The sequence below is a fragment of the Centroberyx affinis genome, unplaced genomic scaffold (assembly GCF_046629955.1).
Source record: "Centroberyx affinis isolate AG114_WGS23_722 - 3 ecotype Tasmania unplaced genomic scaffold, CSIRO-AGI_Caff_v1 ptg003742l_1, whole genome shotgun sequence".
Classification (NCBI taxonomy): Eukaryota; Metazoa; Chordata; class Actinopteri; order Beryciformes; family Berycidae; genus Centroberyx; species Centroberyx affinis.
In genome coordinates this window covers 262,195-281,952 of record NW_027281620.1, presented here as the reverse complement: position 1 = coordinate 281,952, position 19,758 = coordinate 262,195, and the positions used below count along the sequence as shown (strand labels likewise).

At 43.4% G+C, this 19,758-nt stretch overlaps 1 protein-coding gene across 1 annotated transcript; it reads left to right on the top strand.

Annotated features, from left to right (window-relative positions):
- The first annotated feature begins 10,125 nt into the window (after positions 1–10,125).
- Positions 10,126–12,838, top strand: LOC139662258 (odorant receptor 131-2-like). Its single transcript, XM_071540899.1, has 2 exons — positions 10,126–10,275; positions 12,071–12,838. The coding sequence occupies exons 1-2, from the start codon at positions 10,126–10,128 to the stop codon at positions 12,836–12,838; spliced, it is 918 nt and encodes a 305-aa protein (XP_071397000.1).
- The last annotated feature ends 6,920 nt before the right edge of the window (positions 12,839–19,758 follow it).

The following is a 19,758-nucleotide window of genomic DNA, read 5'->3' as shown; positions in this document are numbered from 1 at the left end:
TCACCCATCCACAGACTGTAATTAGGAGGTCTTTATTTTTTTTTTTAAAAAGGTGACACTTCATGAACTCTGGAAGGCTTTCCTGAGCATCTTAAGCCCACCTTGCATTCACTTTCCCCAAATTAGCCCATGTCACCCTTCTCCAGCACTCACTCCACTTGCTTTGCTGCTCATGTTATTGACAACCCAAGGCTGCTAAGGGAGCTACATCACCATGCCTCCAGGCCATGCCTCCAGGCCATGCCTCCAGCCAGGCCATAGTCCGGGCCGATGATTGTTATCCCTCTTGGCTCCCCAGTGGTGCTATGATCTAAGCACTCCAGTCAGGCCTTTGGTTCTATAAATAGAGTTATTATACGCTTTCAACTATAAATAAAGCTCATTCTACTGTTGCACTCATTGTAAGGTGCTCTGGATTAGTGTCAGCTAAATGTCTAAAATGTAAACGTGTAACACAATCATATGGAGTAAATGAGAGCTTCATAGCAGCTACATGTCACGAATACTGATTAAATCTTTGCATCAGGTTTCATTAAATGTTTACGCAGTACTGCCGTGCAAAGGCAAAATGTAATAACTACAAGTTTGGTCACAATTGAATTAAGACTGGAATCAGACTTTGTTCATCAGCCTCTGTTTTATCTTGTAACAAACTGTTTTGGCTCATTTATGTTTAGTTTGTGACAAAACCGCATTTCAAATTTGCAGTAACTACAAAAACCAGCTAAATCCAAGGCAGAATGCAGTAGGAGTAGTTGCTGTGCTCTGGCCTTGAATCTCCAGCTGCAGTTGTAAATACCGCGGTCTGCCGTGGTTATACAAATACAAATTAAGTTTGTGTTTATGTTCTCAGTAAGAAATTTTATAATTTTGCCTGGTTGCAATTATTGGAAACGATAGACAGAAAATGACTATAGATCATCTACTTCCTGTGATTTCCATGGTTGTTCACGTCCACATATGTAAGTGTGACGCGAGACTTCAGGTTCCGGGGCCACGCTGCTAGCCACGCTGTTAGCATCTTTCCTGACGTCTTCCCGGAGTATTATTAGTTTTTTCCTTCTAACCTCTCCCTCTTAATTCCTCCCTTTCAACCTGTAAACTGCATATCCTTCAATTTCTTCTGCACCTCCCCTCTCGACTTCTGTTGGTTTATCTGTAGCAATTTAGTATCATCTGTTAGCCTAGCTTGTTTACCTAGCCGCAGCTAGTTAGCAGCTTTCACTATTAGCCCTGTCTTGTGGGCTCATTTTTAGCTAGTTAGCCGCCCCGGCTCCTCGGCCCCACTCTAAACCACGCATCCTAGTTATATAACCTGTAACATTAGGCTAGAAGCGGCAGCCGAAATAGTCTGTCTACCAGGGGCCAGAGTTCCCGACATAGAGGCTACTCTCAGGGTGCTGACAAACAGGCATAGACATGCGGATAAGGCACACAACAACCAGGCTAACTAGGCTACTCATGATAACATCGTAGTACATGTCGGCACCAACAACGCTAGGATGAAGCAGTCGGAGGTCACTAAACACAGCATAATTAGGACATGTGACCTCGCCAGCAAGATGAGTCTGCATCGCTTAATTGTCTCTGGTCCCCTCCCCGTCACGCTTAATGATGATATCTAGAGCAGATTAGTCGCACTTAATCGCTGGCTGGCCAAGTATTGTGAGCAACAGGGTTTTATGTTTTTAGATAACTGGCCCTCCTTCTGGGGTAAACCTGGCATGCTTAAGACGGATGGCATACACCCTACTGGGTTGGGTGCCCACATTTTGTCTAGGAACATGAACAGGTGCTTGAGACAGGCATGACACACTCCCCTAAACCATGCTGGATTGCAGGCTGTTAGACAGTCTGCCAGGAATTCACCTAGTGCGAGTCTGGAGTCTGATAGCTCAGATAGCTTAGTGTATCCAATCTTGACTGTCCCCCGCCCTCGCCATGCTACCATTTGCCATCGCCGAGCCAGCATAACCTTATTCATATCGACCCTTCTGGCAGCAGCATTGCCTCTACAACAAACTGTATTACATACTCACAAATTACTCTCTCCTCCCGTCGTCCTCGGCCGCCTTCCGGAACAAAAAGTAGTAACGTAATTGAGATTAAACGTATTTGCGATGCTGAGCATCCCAAAACTATTAGTAACACAAAGCGCATACAACTCGGATTCATTAATATCAGATCACTCGCTAACAAAGCCCTGCTGGTCAATGACCTCATTAAAGAACACAGTGTTGACATAATGGGATTATGTGAAACCTGGCTAAAGCCAAATGACGTTCTTCCATTAAATGAAGCTTCCCCCTTTAATTTTACCAATTTGCATGTCGCTCGGACATCTAAGAAAGGTGGAGGTGTTGGCCTAATCTTCAATTCGAGTCTGAACCTTTCACCAGATCTAAGTAATAAACTCTCATCTTGTGAGATGCTCACTATGCGCCTTTCCATTCCAGTTAGCATGGGCCTTAACCACTCTGGTATCCTTAACCACTCTGGTATCCTGCCTTTCTACCTAATCGTCCTTTATCACCCTCCTGGGCCCTATTCATCTTTTTAGAAGAATTTTCCAATTTCCTCTCTGACCTTGTAATTCGTACGGATAATTATAATAATAATAATTGATTACATTTATATAGCGCTTTTCTAGGTACTCAAAGCGCTTCACATAGGGGTGGGGGGGGGGACTCAACTCATCCACCACCGATGTGTAGCACCCACCTGGGTGATGCACGGCAGCCAGTTTGCGCCAGAACGCTCACCACACATCAGCCATTTCAGTGGAGAGTAGAGGACTGAAGGAGCCAATTAGGTAACGAGGGATGATTAGGTGGCCATGATGGAAGGAAGGCCTGTTTGGGAATTTTGCCAGGGCACCGGGGTTACACCCCTACTCTTGCGATGAGTGCCGATGGGATCTTTATCGACCACAGAGTCAGGACCTCGGTTTAACGTCTCATCCGAAGGACGGTGCTCACTCACAGGACAGAGTCCCTGTCTCTGCCCTGGGGCATTGGGGATATTATGCATGAGACCAGAGGGAAGAGCACCTCCTACTGGTCCTCCAACACCACTTCCAGCACCAGTTGGTCTCCCATCCATCTAACCACAGCCAAACCTGCTTAGCTTCCCAGGCAAGATAGCGATGTGATGCAGGAGCTATGGTAGGATAACATCCTAATTATCGGTGATTTCAATATTCATCTAAATTGTAAAACTAATCCAGTTAGCAAAGCTTTTTTCGTCCCTAATTGATACTTTTGGCTTTACTCGGTTCACGGACCCATTCTAACGGCAATACTCTTGATCTGGTCCTCGCTCGTGGTATTAATGTTTCAGACTTAGTAGTTTTGCCGTATCCAACGGCATTATCAGATCATTATCCCATTACATTTCAAATTGATTTGCCCTGTCGGCACTCAAATCCAGTTGATACCTACAGCATCCGCCGTATTGATACTTCCGCAACTAGAAAACTTGCTGATCTCCTACCTAAAACTCTTGCCTCTCTCCCGGAACGAATCGGCTCCCTTGACGAGTTCACGGATAACTTTAACTCTATTCTACTTGACTCGCTTGACTTTGTTGCGCTCCTTCTCATAAAAACCCGCCATCTAAAGAAACCGTTGCCTTGGTTTACTGACAAAACCCGTGCACAAAAACAGGCGTGTAGAAAGCTGGAACGCAAATGGCGCTCATCCAAACTTGAGGTCTTTCGGCTAGTTTGGAGCGATAGCCTAATGAATTACAAGCGTACGCTCTCCGCTGCTAGGGCCTCCTACTTCTCAGATCTTAACACTAATAAAGATAACCCGAAGTTTCTATTTGACACGGTAGCAAAACTTACTCGCAAACCCTCCCCTGTAGCAAGCTCTCCATTTTCTGCAAATGATTTTCTTAATTTCTTCAATCACAAAATTGACTGTATTAGAGATGAGATTAGCAATTCTTTACCCACCGAGGGCGTTGATCCCTCTTCTAATCGTGCATTAGGTGCATGAGAGACCACCACTGTACTCTCGCAATTTGAGACTGTCTCCTTAGACACCTTATCTAAAATAGTACTTTCCTCTAAATCCACAACCAGCTTATCTGACCCTCTTCCCGCTAAATTGATTAAGGAACTTCTTCCAAAATTAGGCCCTTCCCTACTCAACATCAACACCTCTCTCTCCTCTGGCGTTGTGCCCTTGTCCTTCAAATCAGCCGTAATTAAACCTCTGCTGAAAAAACCTAACCTTGATCCTGATGTTCTCAATAACTTTAGACCGATCTCCAATCTCCCCTTCCTCTTGAAAGTCTTGGAAAGAATAGTTTCTACCTGACTAACCGACTACCTCTCGTGTAATAGTCTCTTCGAACCCTTTCAATCTGGCTTTAGGTCTCTCCATAACACTGAGACTGCTCTCAAAAGTGGTAAACGACCTACTCCTCGCCTCAGATTCTGACTCTTCTTCTGTTCTTATCCTACTTGATTTGAGTGCGGCATTCGATACAGTCGATCATAGTATTCTCTTAAACCGCCTAGCGAGCTACGTTGGCATCCACGACTCTGCGGTTGTGTCTCACATAAAAATACTGTATCTGACTACTCTAAAGTTAACTTTGGCGTACCGCAGGGCTCTGTGCTGGGGCCTCTGCTTTTCTCCATTTACATGCTACCTCTTGGTGACATTTTCCGCAGCTACGGTATTAAATTTCATTGTTACGCGGATGATACTTAAATTTACATACCAATTAGACCTGACGACCGTTCACAACTTACAAACCTAGAACTATGCCTAATCGCTGTAACGAATTGGATGTCACAAAATTTCTTGCATTGAAACGCCAACAAAACTGAGATGCTAGTTGTTGGCCCAAAAACCCAACTGCCTCTTGTTGCAGACCTTACTCTTAACTTTGGGGACTGCTTAATTACCCAGAGTTCCACAGTTAAAAACCTTGGCGTTACTTTCGACTCAGCTCTCTCATTAGATGCTCACATTAAGGAAATCAGGTAGCATTTTTACACCTTCGCAGTATCTCGAAAATTCCCTCCCTGCTAAATATGACGGATGCTGAAACTTTAATACACGCTTTTGTTTCATCAAGACTCGATTATTGCAATGTCTTACTCTCTGGCCTACCGAACTGCAGTATTAAAAAACTACAACTCGTGCAAAATGCTGCCGCCAGAATACTAACCAGAACTAGAAAATTTGACCACATTACTCCAATCCTAACCTCCGTTCACTGGCTCCCAATTCAAGCTAGATCTGACATTAAGGTGCTTCTGTTAGCTTATAAATCGTTACATGGGCTTGCACCATCATATCTATCCGACCTCATCATCCCTTATATTCCCCCTCGTGCCCTCCGATCGCAGGATGCTGGCTACCTTATTGTCCCTAGAATCAAGAAAAAATCAGCAGGCAGTAGAGCGTTCTCCTACCGAGCTCCCTATCTCTGGAACCAGCTACCTCTTACGGTCAGGGAAGCTAATTCTGTTGAAATCTTCAAATCTAGACTCAAAACCTATTTATTCTCGCAATCATACGACCTACCTTAGCACCGTTGGCTTGGGCTCGACCCAGTCTGTTCTCTTACCCTAGCCTAAACAGTATTTATATATAAATTTGGTTACACTGTGTCTAATCACTTTCTATCTGTTGTCTGTATGAGCGTGTCTGTGCCCAAATACGTCTGGGTTTAATAATGCTTCTGTCATTATTGTTGCCCATAACTCTGTCAATGTTTTGCCCGACCTATTGCACGATAAGCCGTCCTGGGGGGGGGTCCCTATTTGCCTCAGCCCGCCCAAGGTTTCTTCCAAGTTTTCCTACTAAGGTTTTTTCTTCAGAGTTTTTCCTTGTGTGCATTTAGGGTCTAAGGCTGGGGTGCCGGGTACGTTAGGCTATGTAGAATAGGTAGATTGTTTGTCTTGCTAAATCTGCTCTTGCCTACCTATGTTTTTTTTGCTATGTTTGTCTTACATAACTTTGTTCACCATTGATTGTGTTTAGTTAGACCTAGCTAGACACATTCTCTGTAAAGTCCTCTGAGACATGCTTGTGACAAAGGGCTATATAAATAAACTTGACTTGACTTGACATGAAAGATATGAACATTGTATCAAAGTTAAATATCATTTTCAACTCAAACTAGAACTCTATGCTATGGCTGGAGAGTCAGAGTCAATAAGGCCTGAGCAATGTTAACAGGTAGTGTGAGCAGACACACACGGACCCATGTGCATGTGTACACAACCATACATCCATGCACGCACGCACGCACACACACACACCAATGGCGTAGCCACAGGTGTGCCAGGGTGTGCCTGTGCCACCCAAAGAGGCAGCTGGCACACCCAAAAATCAGATGCAGAATGAATTTTTAGTTATAGCCTTACTAAAACGTTTTGATCGAAACTTAGGCTATTATGGTCTAATTATAATAGTTGTTAATTTTAAAATAAATTCTAAATCATTTTCGTCAAAAAAACAACATCCACCGCCATGCACAGCCTGCCTACCAATCAAATTTAGTAGCTGTTGACCTGTGACCTCAGCGAGCATCACAGGAGACTAGCAGTGTAAGTAAGCAATGCAACGCCTGCAGCTAATGCTGGAATATAGCCGCTAGGCTAGTTTATCAAAATGAAACAGAGCTTGCTGTTTAACTTCTTCAAAAAACCTTGCATTGATGACCAGCCGGACACAAGGCCTACAACAGCTGAGGAGGATGTTTCCCCATCACCCTCCCCCTCAACAAGTGCGACTCCTTCGGCATCAGCGGATACAACACCGGCGCCTGCGGAGACAGAATCAGAGGACACAGAAAGGGCTAACTCTACAGATCTCTCGGCAGTAGATGAACCTGCATGCCAGCCCAAATTGCATGTTTTCCCAGTCACCCAAACAGTCGGTGGAAAGAGCAGCAGTTTTTCGGCTAAATGGTATGACCGGTACAGTTGGCTAGAGTATAGCATTAAACTGGACGCTGTATTTTGCCAACCTTGCCGCCACTTTAACATTGATGTCAAGGAGGACAGATTTAGCAAAGCAGGACTGAGAGACTGGGGGCATCTTGGTCAGTTTTGTGTAAAACACGAAGCTAGTAAAGCCCATGCTGCTGCTGTGGCCAGACACAAAGGTTTCATGGACATTAAAAGGGCTGGAGAAGGTGACATCATGCATCAGGTCACAAAAGACAAACAGGAGCAATTCGCAAACTTTATTGAAAGAAACCGGGCACATGTGAAAGTTGTCATTGACATTTTGCTTTTCTGTGCGAAACAAGGCATTGCACTACGCGGTCACGAGGAAGACAGAAAGCATGAGCAGAGGAAACTTTCTTGAATTGTTTGAACTGATTTGTGCATATGACCCCGAGATAAAAAAGCGCCTTGATGAGCTTCCAAGAAATGCAAAAATGATGAGCCCTGACATTCAAAACGACCTCCTTGAAACTGCAGCATCGCTTCTCCGACGAAAAATCAAAGCGGAATTGCATGCACAGACTGACACCTACTATGCAATTTTAGCTGACGAATATAAAGACTTCTTGAAGAAGGAACTAATTGCTGTCTGTGTGAGGTACATTCATAATGGCAATCTGAGAGAGAGAGCTGTCGGATTTGTTGCAACAGAGGATATTACATCCTCTGGCATCGCTAACAAAATTTTGGAAGTACTGGAACCGCTGCAGCTGGACCCTGAATTGTGTGTGGGTTTCAGTTTTGATGGGGTGTCAGTCATGTCAGGTGGGAAAGCTGGGGTGCAAGTGCTGCTCAAAAAATCTTTCCCCCATGCAGTGTATGTACATTACCACTCGCACCGCTTGAATCTCGTGCTTTCGACAGCTTCAAAAGTGTCTCCTACTGTGGCCACTTTTTTGATGTTTTAAATTCACTGCACCATTTCATGACTGGAGCCAACAGACACGCACGATTTCTACACATCCAAAAAGAGTTTCACCCCGACAGACCCTGTCTTGAGCTTGTGTGTTCCACAGATATTAGATGGAGTTATGGAGTCTGTCAGTCGAGTTTTGACTTTATATGACGTCATATTAGAAACACTGAGTGAGTTTGCAGAAGGCTCTGGCCAGACCAAAATAGACGCAGAGTCTCTCTTGCTACAAATACAGACCAAGAGATTCATCTTTCTCCTTGTGGCATTTTCTAAGCTGTTCAGTGCCAGTGATTTTGCGACAAACGGCCTACAGTCCCCATCTGTTTCGGTGACTGATTGCATCGTGATTGAGGGCCTCAAAGAAACTTTTGATACATTTAGGAATAACTCGGATGGGGAATTTGAGAGAATCATTGGGCTTACTGATGACGTCATGAAGAAAAATGATGTGCAGAACTGGGACGCTGCGGGCGCTCCTAACAGGAAATTACCTTCCAGGTTTGCTGATTCACATGTGACCTCTACAGTGGGCAGGTCTGCACCCATTAGGAGTGACATGGATTTGCATTCATTGTGGATTTCGATTCTTGACAGACAGCTTATGGAACTTAACAACCGTTTTCAGCGTGACTCCTACGGAATAATGAAGGCTGCTGCCTCCCTGCTGCCCGCGTCAGACTCGTTTGGCCGGATGGAAATACTACAGGCTCCAAGCAAGCATTATGGACTTGGAGTGGAAGGGCCTGAACTAACAGTATTTGGGCAACTGATCAAACGAAAGGTGAATGGGGGTCACTCGTACCCGTCCCTAATTGAAGTCTTAGACTCATGTGATAAAGACATATTCCCCAACATGAACAGTTTACTTTGTGTTTTGATCACATTGCCTGTTACAAGCTGTTCTGTGGAACACCTGTTCTCAACAGTCAACAGGATAAAATCCAGCAGCAGAGCAACCATGCTCACAGGAAGACTAAATAGCCTCTCGTTGCTGCCGTTTGAAAGGGTACTTACAGAGACTTTGGAGTCTAATGAAATAATTGAGTCATTTAAGACCAAGCCACGCCGTCTTGCCCTTTAAGCTGTCAACTTGCTGTGTCCCGATAAAGTTTCATGTAAATGTAATTTGGGGGAATGCTGTGTAGATTCTAGTCTTGCCTAGTTGTTATCTGTTCCATTGTAGGCCTATTTAGTTTTATTTGATGAGCCTATAGTATGTAAAGAATGATTACACTGTGACGTTTAAAATAACAACGGACTGTACAATGACTAAAGCACTTTTTATAGCCTACTGTGTTATGGCTATGTTGTAGGCAAGCCTATATGGAGAGTAATGGATGGTTATATTTTTGTGGAGGTGCACATCAGTCTAGCCTACTCTGTGTTGTAGAGAAAATTAGATGTGGCACACACACACACATCTACTACCCACCTGCATGCATTCACACCTACACTTACACATGCATACACACACCCCTGTATCCTTAGATGTTTGCCAAACCCAGCACATATAAAAGTATCTGATAGATTTTCTGGAGCCACTCTCTGTTATGTCACGTTGGCATCCTGGTCTGACTGCATTAACTAAGGTAAGTACCACCTGTGAACTTTCACTATAGAGTTGAATGAAGTGCTGCAATGCTATGATAGTGAAATAAATTTTCATCAACTCATTCATATTTCCTTATCATATTCTGACTTGGCCGATAATATATATTCTGACTTGACTGATGATGTATATCACCAGGTTGGTACCTGAGGATATCTTGTATAGCATCATTGCATTTGTTGTATAATTATTGTAACTACTGTTATATAATATGGTATTCAACCAGTCAATAATAAATATAAGATCAATGGTAAATAAATTATGACATTATTTATAGCAACTCTATAATCTAACTCTATCTATTTTTTTTATTTGTACCTGTTTACCTCTTATATTACATTTTACTCCTATTTTCTATTATATCTATTTTTTTTATTATTTATTTTTATTTTTCTATCATTCATTGTGGTAGTTTCACATCACTGCTTTTGGGTTTTATTGTATGTAAAGCACTTTGTAAACATTGTTTTTAGAAGTGCTATACAAATAAAGTTATCATTATTACTATTATTATAATGTTGCATACAAGTTGCATATTTGGGTTAATGTTTCTTATGATAGTTGATGAATATTACGTTCTCTCTCTTTTGTTGTTGAGACTTCAACTTCAGCTTCCAAAAGATGAACGTGTCATCTGCCAATGTAACAGTGATTATACAATATCGAGACTCCTTCGCCAGAGCTGTGACCAAAAATATGGTTGTTGTGGCCCTCGGCATCTCCATCAACTACATCAATGCCAGCCTCATTCACACCTTCCGCAAACATCAGGTTTGACATTCCTTCACTGTCAACCAACCACTTATGATCAATTTAATGAGGAGATATTGCAGAAATTAATATTTATATCACCACCACCTCTGCTGCTGGATTAACGGTGAGTGTCCATTGAACAGCCAAATTTGCAGGCATAGAGATTATGTGAAGAATTGTGGGAAGGTGAGTGTCGAAAAATTCCAAGCTCAACATTGACAGGGCGGTGCCAAAAGATGAACTAAAGTCTATTTCACTCAAATGTTACGCGTCTGAATCAAGCATTAATAAGTAGAACAGCAGGTGTCAGTTTGATTCATGTCTGTTCATGAAATATGCCCCTTGATGTTCCACCTGTCCCACCAGACAGAGCATGGAGGAAAAAATAATTATTACTGTTCATACATATCCAATTTTGTATGATGCATCTTTTCACAAATTAAAATTCAATTTATTTTATTTATTAGCAGGAGGACCAGGATGTAAATGATCATTACCTGACAATTCTCAACATATACTGAACAAAAATATAAACGCAACACTTTTGTTTTTGCTCCCATTTTTCATGAGTTGAAATAAAAGATCTAAGACTTTTTCTATGCACACAAAAGGCTTATTTCTCTCAAATTTTGTTCACAAATTTGTCTGCACATTTTAGAGTGGCCTTTTATTGTGACCAGCCCAAGGCACACCTGTGCAATAATCGTGCTGTTTAATCAGCATCTTGATATGCCACACCTGTCAGGTGGATGGATTATCTTGGCAAAGGAGAAGTGATCACTAACACGGATTTAAACCAATTTGTGAACAACATTTGACAGACATAAGCCTTTTGTGTGCATAGAGTCTTAGATCTTTTATTTCAACTCGTGAAAAATGGCAGCAAAAACAAAAGTGGTGCGTTTACATTTTTGTTCAGTATAGAAAAACAAGGAGTTAGGACTACAATAACATCCATGACCCATATGAACCTTTTTGAAAAAAAATAAAATAAAATTAGGAATTGGAAATAAATAGCCTAATAAAAAAGAAATCTGAAAAAAAATAAAAATAAAATTGTGTTTGTGTTCAGTTGAGCATTAATCTAGGATAAGTCCTATACCATCAAATTTGCCTACACCGATTTCCACACCCATGAAGCGTCCAAGATTTACGAGCACAGCGTTGGCAAGGAGTGTGGCTGTTGTCAGTGGACAGTCACTGTAAAACTACAGGCAGAAAGAAGAAGAGTGCTGTGTCTAGCTAATGTTTGATTCACCAGAATTAGCAGCACACCTTTCAGGTATTAAAAGTCCAATCAGGTCTAGTGGTGAAAAAGCATTGTCCATCTATAAATGCTTCTGCAGGTGATTGTCAGCTCTTGATAAAGGAGCGGCACAAGGATAAAGTTACTGTAAACATCAATATTAAATGCACTACATTTTGAAGGTGTACAATGTTTGCTAATGTGTTCATTGTAAACACTGCAGCAATGACTCAAGTAATTGCCATTTATGTCAGAATGAGAAAACTTAATTACAATACTACAAGGTGTGCTCTTAGAAATTCAGTACAAAAACATAGAGATTTTGGTTTCCAAAAAAAGCATCAATATTCTGTAATGATGATTCTTTGGAGAAACTCCCCTTTTCTCTACACCTTTCCCCACTTTCCATGTGCTGTTTCCTCTAGTCTTGCCCTTGCCCCTCTTCTACTGAACTCTGCTCCACTCAACTATTTTCTTTCATCCCCACTCTCCTCTCTCAATATTCCCCTCCATCCTCCTCTCCTTCCATCTCCCCATACCCCTCTCCTCTTCATTCCCGCCAACCAGGTCTTCTACATGAATCCTCGCTACATCCTTTTCATTCACCTGGTGGTCAACGATATGATCCAACTGATGCTCACCGTCATGCTATTCCTCCTCAGCTACACCCTCTACACAGTAAATGTCTCCCTCTGCTGCTGCGCCATCCTGCTTGCTCTTTTCACCACCGAAAACACCCCTCTGAACCTGGCCTGCATGGCGGTAGAGTGCTACATTGCCATCTGCGTCCCCCTCCGCCATGCGCAGATCTGTACAGTCAAAAGAACACACATGCTGATTGGTCTGATCTGGGCGACGAGCATGTTGTCTGTCCTCCCCGACCTCTTCATTGCCCTGGCCACAGAACCCCTGGAGTTTTTTCATACCCGAGTCTTCTGTCTCAGGGAAACTGTCTTCAGGAATCCCACCGTTCTCAAGAAGAGGGATATCACCTATATAGTGTTCCTAGTCATAGTTTGGCTCATTATCTTCTACACTTACTTCAGGATCCTGTTCACTGCCAAGGAGGCAAGCACCGATGCTAAGAAGGCCCAGAAAACTATCCTCCTCCATGGGTTTCAGCTGCTGTTGTGTATGGCTACCTATGCAGACCACCTGTTAAAAAATGCTCTGCTGTACTGGTTCCCTGAACATTATGCGGACTCCCGCTTTGCTTCCTATATTATTATATACATCCTGCCACGATCCATAAGTCCAATCATCTATGGCCTACGGGACAAGACTTTCAGGAGGTACCTGAAAAGGTATCTGTTGTGTAAAGTGAGCAAACAGTAATCACCCATCCACAGACTGTAATTAGGTCTTTATTTTTTTTTTAAAAAAAGGTGACACTTCATGAACTCTGGAAGGCTTTCCTGAGCATCCTAAGCCCACCTTGCATTCACCTTCCCCAAATTAGCCCATGTCACCCTTCTCCAGCACTCACTCCACTCGCTCTGCTGCTCATGTCATTGACAACCCAAGGCTGCTAAGAGAGCTACATCGCCATGCCTCCAGGCCATGCCTCCAGGCCATGCCTCCAGGCCATGCCTCCAGCCAGGCCATAGTCCGGGCCGATAATTGTTATTCCTGTTGGCTCCCCAGTGGTGCTATGATCTAAGCAGTCCAGTCAGGACTTTGGTTCTATAAGTAGAGTGATTCTACGCTTTCAACTATAAAGCTCATTCTACTGCTGCACTCATTGTAAGGTGCTCTGAATTAGTGTCAGCTAAATCTCTAAAATGTAAACGTGTAACACAATCATATGGAGTAAATAAGAGCTTCATAGCAGCTACATGTCATGAATACTGATGAAATCTTTGCATCAGGTTTCATTAAATGTTAACGCAATACTGCCGTGCAAAGGCAAAATGTAGTAACTACAAGTTTGGTCACAATTGAATTAAGACTGGAATCAGACTTTGTTCATCAGCCTCTGTTTTATCTTGTAACAAACTGTTTTGGCTCATTTATGTTTAGTTTGTGACAAAACCGCATGTCAAATTTGCAGTAACTACAAAAACCAGCTAAATCCAAGGCAGAATGCAGTAGGAGTAGTTGCTGTGCTCTGGCCTTGAATCTCCCTCGCCTGCTCCAGCTTGTTGTAAATACTGCGGTCTGCCGTGGTTATACAAATACAAATTAAGTTTGTGTTTATGTTCTCAGTAAGAAATTTTATAATTTTGCCTGGTTGCAATTATTGGAAAAGATAGACAGAAAATGACTATAGATCATCTACCTCCTGTGATTTCCATGGTTGTTCATGTCCACATATGTAAGAGTGATGAAAGATATGAACATCATATCAAAGTTAAATATCATTTTCAACTCACACTAGAAGTCTATGTTATGGCTGGAGAGTCAGAGTCAATAAGGCCTGAGCAATGTTAACAGGTAGTGTGAGCACACACACGGACCCATGGGCATGTGTACACAACCATACATCCACACACGCACGCACACACACATGCACGCATGCACACATCTACTACCCACCTGCATGCATTCACACCTACACTTACACATGTATACACACACCCCTGTATCCTTAGATGTTTGCCAACCCCAGCACATATAAAAGTATCTGATAGATTTTCTGGAGCCACCCTCTGTTATGTCACGTTGGCATCCTGGTCTGACTGCATTAACTAAGGTAAGTACCACCTTTGAACTTTCACTATAGAGTTGAATGAAGTGCTGCAATGCTATGATAGTGAAATAAATTTTCATCAACTCATTCATATTTCCTTATCATATTCTGACTTGGCCGATAATATATATTCTGACTTGACTGATGATGTATATCACCAGGTTGGTACCTGAGGAGTGCATTGTCCATGTGTGGCAGCAAACATGCTGGTTATGGCTACATGATCCTATCTTACTCTAGTGTGTTTTTTTTGTCTTTTCTCCTGTTGCAGGATAATTTGTATTTTGAAATCCATTTTATTATCAGTCATGAGGCAACTGAAGTTATTCCTAAATGGTACCTTAATGATTCACATAAGTGTTTATTGAACGTTATCTAAAATTTGCATGAGATTTTTACACACATTTTTACACAATGTGCAATGCCACTCAGCAAAGAGTTCTTCCTCAGCTTACTAAGTGTGATTATGTTGTGTATCATTGTATAGAATTATTGCATTTGTTGTATAATTATTGTAACTACTGTTATATAATATGGTATTCAACCAGTCAATAATAAATATAAGATCAATGGTAAATAAATTATGACATTATTTATAGGCAAGGCAAGGCAAATTTATTTATATAGCACATTTCATACCCAAAGTGCTTTATAGATTACATAGGCAAAAGCACAAGAAAAAAATTATAAAAAAAACAATAAAAGCAAGCAAGCAAAAGCACATAGAATAAAAACAATAAAAGTAAACAGGCAAAAGCAAACACAGTGAAAACAATAAATCAATCAATCAAAAGTGCACAGAATAAAAAAAACAATAAAACAAACCAACAAATAAATTTGATTTAAAAGAAAATTAATTAAAATGGTAAACAGGTAGGCCTTTAGCTTGGATTTGAAAGTAGTCAGCATTGTCTCAAGTCCTAGCTCTACTGGCAATTTGTTCCACATTTGAGCAGCATGGAAGCTAAAGGCAGCTTCACCATGTTTAGTTTTGACTCTGGGAACAGCCAGTAATCCAGAACCAGTCGACCTGAGAGGTCTGAAAGGTTTGTACTGGGTCAGGAGATCTGATAAGTATCTTGGACCTAAACCATTCAGTGATTGATGGACACGTAATAGAATTTTGAAATTGATTCTGTGAGAAACTGATAGCCAATGTAGTGATCTGAGAACCGGAGTTCTCTATCGTGTCGAGACTATCTCTCCACCCTACATATTCCATATGTATGGGGACTGACCCCCACGGGGGCAGCTGACGTGGATACTCTTTAAGACACCTCACCTGTGGTGGCCATGCGTGGTGCTTATATAACCGTGGTCTCTCCGATTCCTTGATTTCCACGATCAAGCAGTCAGACGTGTGTGTATCTTGGCATTTGAGTTGTGCATGTTTTAGCGTGTGTGTTTTGACAACAGCGTTGTCCGCTTACTTAGTGAGTAGGAGAGCTGGTCTACGGGCCCCTCTCTGGATCGCTGCATTGTCCTTTCTACACAGGCTGATGAAAGCGTGGCAGCTTGCGGCATCGGCTTACCGGTCTGCTTGCCTAGCCATTGTCTCACATGAAATCCGACCTCGTCGGAGGAAGCGGTGAGCGTGCTTCCCAGCTGATCACTACACCACCGTGGCCAAGTGTGGCTTATGTGCATTGGCGGCAGCGCTGTCTAAGGCCCACAGCCGTAGTCCCTCGTGCAGTCCCACCTAGTCGGAGGACGCAAACGGACGTAATTTAGCTGTGGGTAATTCCAAAGGGGAAACAAAACAAACGGGAAAAGCTGAGTGACTGACACGCCTCCACGGTCCACTTGGGCTTCCGTGTCAGCGTGCTGAATGTATGAGGGGTGAATAGTGCCACTGAGTGAATACTTTCCTTTCAGTTCACAAGCATTCATATATTTTTGTTGTGCAGAGAAAATGGCAAGCCCAGTAGGTCACACCTGTTTGGGCTGTGGGATAAGGATGCCAATGGAGGATGGTTTGCATTGCTTAGGGCTGGACCATGCACGCATGGCCAGCCAGGACCCGGCCTCCTGCATAAATTGTTTTATCCTGCCAGCTAGAGTGAGGGAGGCTAGGGCTCTAGCATTTTCTCGCAAACGTCCAGCCGCTCTCATTGGGCAGCTGCAGCAGGCGAAGCAGCCAAGAGCAGGGGTTTGGAATGACTAAGTGGGGGTGGAGTCTCAATCAACTCATACCCTGGGTGTGGCTGTCAGGAAAGGGTTGGCTATTCCCTCCCCTGCGGCTACAGGGTCAGTTCCATCTGCTACCCAGCACCCCACCTCTGCCCTGGCAGGGCAGGGCAGGAGGAGCTGGATCTGGTATGCCCCATGTCGGATGCGTCGGATGAAGGGGAAATTGACATCCTGGGGTTTGACTCAGAGGGGAAAGACCTCCCCCTAGGTCAGGTGTGTGTGGAGAAGCAGGTAGAGGAGGAGCAGGACCAGGAGCAACCACCTCCCCTCTATCACCAGCTGAGGCATTGGAAATCGGAATGCCAGCGGAGCAAGGCCGGAGGGCCTCCCATTTTGATGATGAAGAAGTGGGTCAGTCGTGCTCTTTTTCTGTACCACTGCTTCCTGATGTAGAGGAACTGGTACTCGGACACTTTGCTAAACCATCTGAAGCCCATCGCTGGTCAGGTCTATGTAGACGGCTGGCATGTGTGCATGGTCGGGAGAGGATTGGCTGTGGACCGCCACCTCCCATGGATCAGGCAACACTAAAATGATGGATGCCATGCTCGCCAGAATGCATGGAGCTGTGGCAATTCAGGGACAGCTGGTTAACACGGGGGCTATTCTAGCCTTGTATCAGCGCCAGCTGGCCAAACAGTTGGAGGACCTAGGACCGACCTAGCTGCAGAGGTGCAGCAGGTGTCCTCGCTCCTAGCTAAATTGGATTTGAGAGGGCTCAACAGGTTTTGAGACCCCTACAATGCAAGATGTTGACTGTGCCGAGGGTTCAACAGGCCATCCTCCAAGGTGACTGGTTTGCCACGATCGACCTAGAGGATGCATATTTTCAGATAATAATAATATAATATAATAATAAACTCTATTTGTATAGCACCTTTCATACAAGAAATGCAGCTCAAACTGCTTTACAACAAATTATATACATGAAAATAGACATAGAATGAGCATAACATAAGATGGAAAATAAAACCCACTGAATAATAATAAAAATAAAGTTAAGAAATAGAGTACATAGAATGCATAAAATCAAGTAAAATACAACATTTTAAAAGAAGTGCAGCAGTGCATAAGTGCGAAGCAAGTGCAAAAAAAAAAGAGTTTCAGGCCTGTATCAGGAAAGTCATAGCTAGCTAAAGGCTAAAGTGAAGAGATAAGTTTTTAGCTTTCTTTTAAAAATATTTAGTGAGCTGGCTTCCCTGATATCTATAGGTAGTGCGTTCCATAGCTTTGGGGCATAATTGACAAAGGCTGCATCCCCAATTTTCTTTCGGCTGTTGCTGGGAACCTCCAATAAACCAGCAGCAGATGATCACAGAGTTCTTGAAGGCAAGTAGTGAACAAGGGAGTTAGCAATGTAGCTTGGTCCTAGCCCATTAAGGGCTTTGTATATAAGGAGGAGGACCTTAAAATCAATTCTAAATGTTACAGGAGCTTGAAATAAAGGCATGAATCAGTTTTTCAGCATCTTTTTGATTTATAAATGGTCACACTTTAGCTATGTTTCTAAGGTGGAAAAATTATGTTTTTGTCACCTTGTTAATGTGGGATTTGAATCTTAGATCTGAATCTAGGATAACACCAAGACTTGTAACCTCAGATTTAATCCAGGGAGTCAGATTGTTCCCAGATTATTAATCGGCATTTCCGTTTTTGTTTTAGGGCCGACTAGTAGGATTTCAGTTTTGTCCTCGTTTAACTTTAAAATAGTTTTGCTCATCCATTTATTTATTGCCAAAAGACAGGTAGTAATGGAGTTTATGGCTGCAGCATCATTTGGTTCAGCAGAGATGTACAGTTGCGTATCATCCACATAACTATGTAATGTATTGTATAGTGAGAATAATAATGGACCGAGGCAGCTCCCTTGTGCAACCCCAAAACAGATGTCATGTTTCTCAGACACATGATCTCCAAGACTGACGTAAAACTTTCTCCCTTTGATGTATGTTTTGAACCAGTTAAACACACAGTCAGAAAGATCAACCAACTTTTCAAGACGATTGATTAAGATATCATGGTCAATCGTATCAAACGCTGCACTTAGGTCTAAGAGGACAAGAATTGAGACCTTATTTTCATCAGAATTTAGTCTGAGGTCGCTGATTATTTTAGTAAGAGCAGTTTCAGTGCTGTGGTATGTTCTAAAGCCTGATTGAAATTCCTCCAGGATATTATTTTCTTTAAGAGAGGAGCTTATTTGCACTGAAACTACCTTTTCAAGTATCTTACTAATGAATGGAAGGTTGGATATCGGCCTATAGTTGGTCAGTGCATTACCATCTAAGTTGGGTTTCCCCTGGCCTTCCCCACAGGGCCTCCTGTATGCCTTCCTTCCCTTCATCCTCCTGCACCCACTCCTACAGAGAGTCCAGGTGGAAGAGGTGAGCCTCATCCTGGTGGCAGCCAATTGGCCTCAGATGATCTGGTTCTCGGCACTTGCACCCCCCCTTCAAGGACACCCCTGGGAGCTCCCTGTTCGGCGGGACCTCCTGTCCCAGGCCCATGGGACTCTTTTTCATCCCTTTCCCCAGGGGCTCAGGCTTTGGGCCTGGCCCCTGAGAGGGCTGAATTTCTAGCCATGGGGTTGCCCCAGTCCGTGGTTAGCACTCTGCAAGGAGTCCGGGCCCCGTCAACTAGGGCAGCATATTCCTATCGTTGGGGAGTGTTGGACAGGTGGAAATCCCCTGTCCTACATGGCCCATGACATCCTCCAGTTCATCCAGGAAATGTTGAAGGTGGGCAAGTCTCCCTCAACTTTGAGGGGAATGGTGGCAGCCATACAGGCAGCCCGTGTTGGGCCTCGGAAACTGGCAGAGGGTTGTTGCGACCTTATTGCTCAGTTTCTTAAAGGTGCTCGTAGGGTTACTCCCTACCACAGAAGGCCAGCTGTACCCCCATGGGATTTGGAGGTGGTGCTGTCAGCCTTGCAGCATGAGCCATTCGAGCCCCTGGAAACAGTTGGGCTGAAATGGCTTTCTCTCAAGTCGGGTTCTTGTTGGCAATTGTGTCAGCCAAAAGACTGGGTGAGCTCCATGCCCTTTCGGTGCATGAGGACTGCTGCCGCTTCTTGTTGGGTGATGCTGGGGTGGTGCTGCGCCCAAACCCTGCATTCCACCCTAAGGTCTGGTCCGAGTCCCTTTCCAGTCAGTCTATTGAGCTGCACCCTTTCCACCCTCTTCAGGATGGTGAAGCAGGGTTGAGTGGGCTGTTGTGCCCCGTCAGGGCCTTAACGGTGTATCTTCATCGGACATGTGCCCACAGGACAACAGACCAGCTCTTTATCTGTTACAGACCTAACTGCCTTGGGCAACCAGTCTCCAAGACTAGGCTCTCTCATTGGGTTGTGGATGCAATCCAACAGGCATATAAGAAG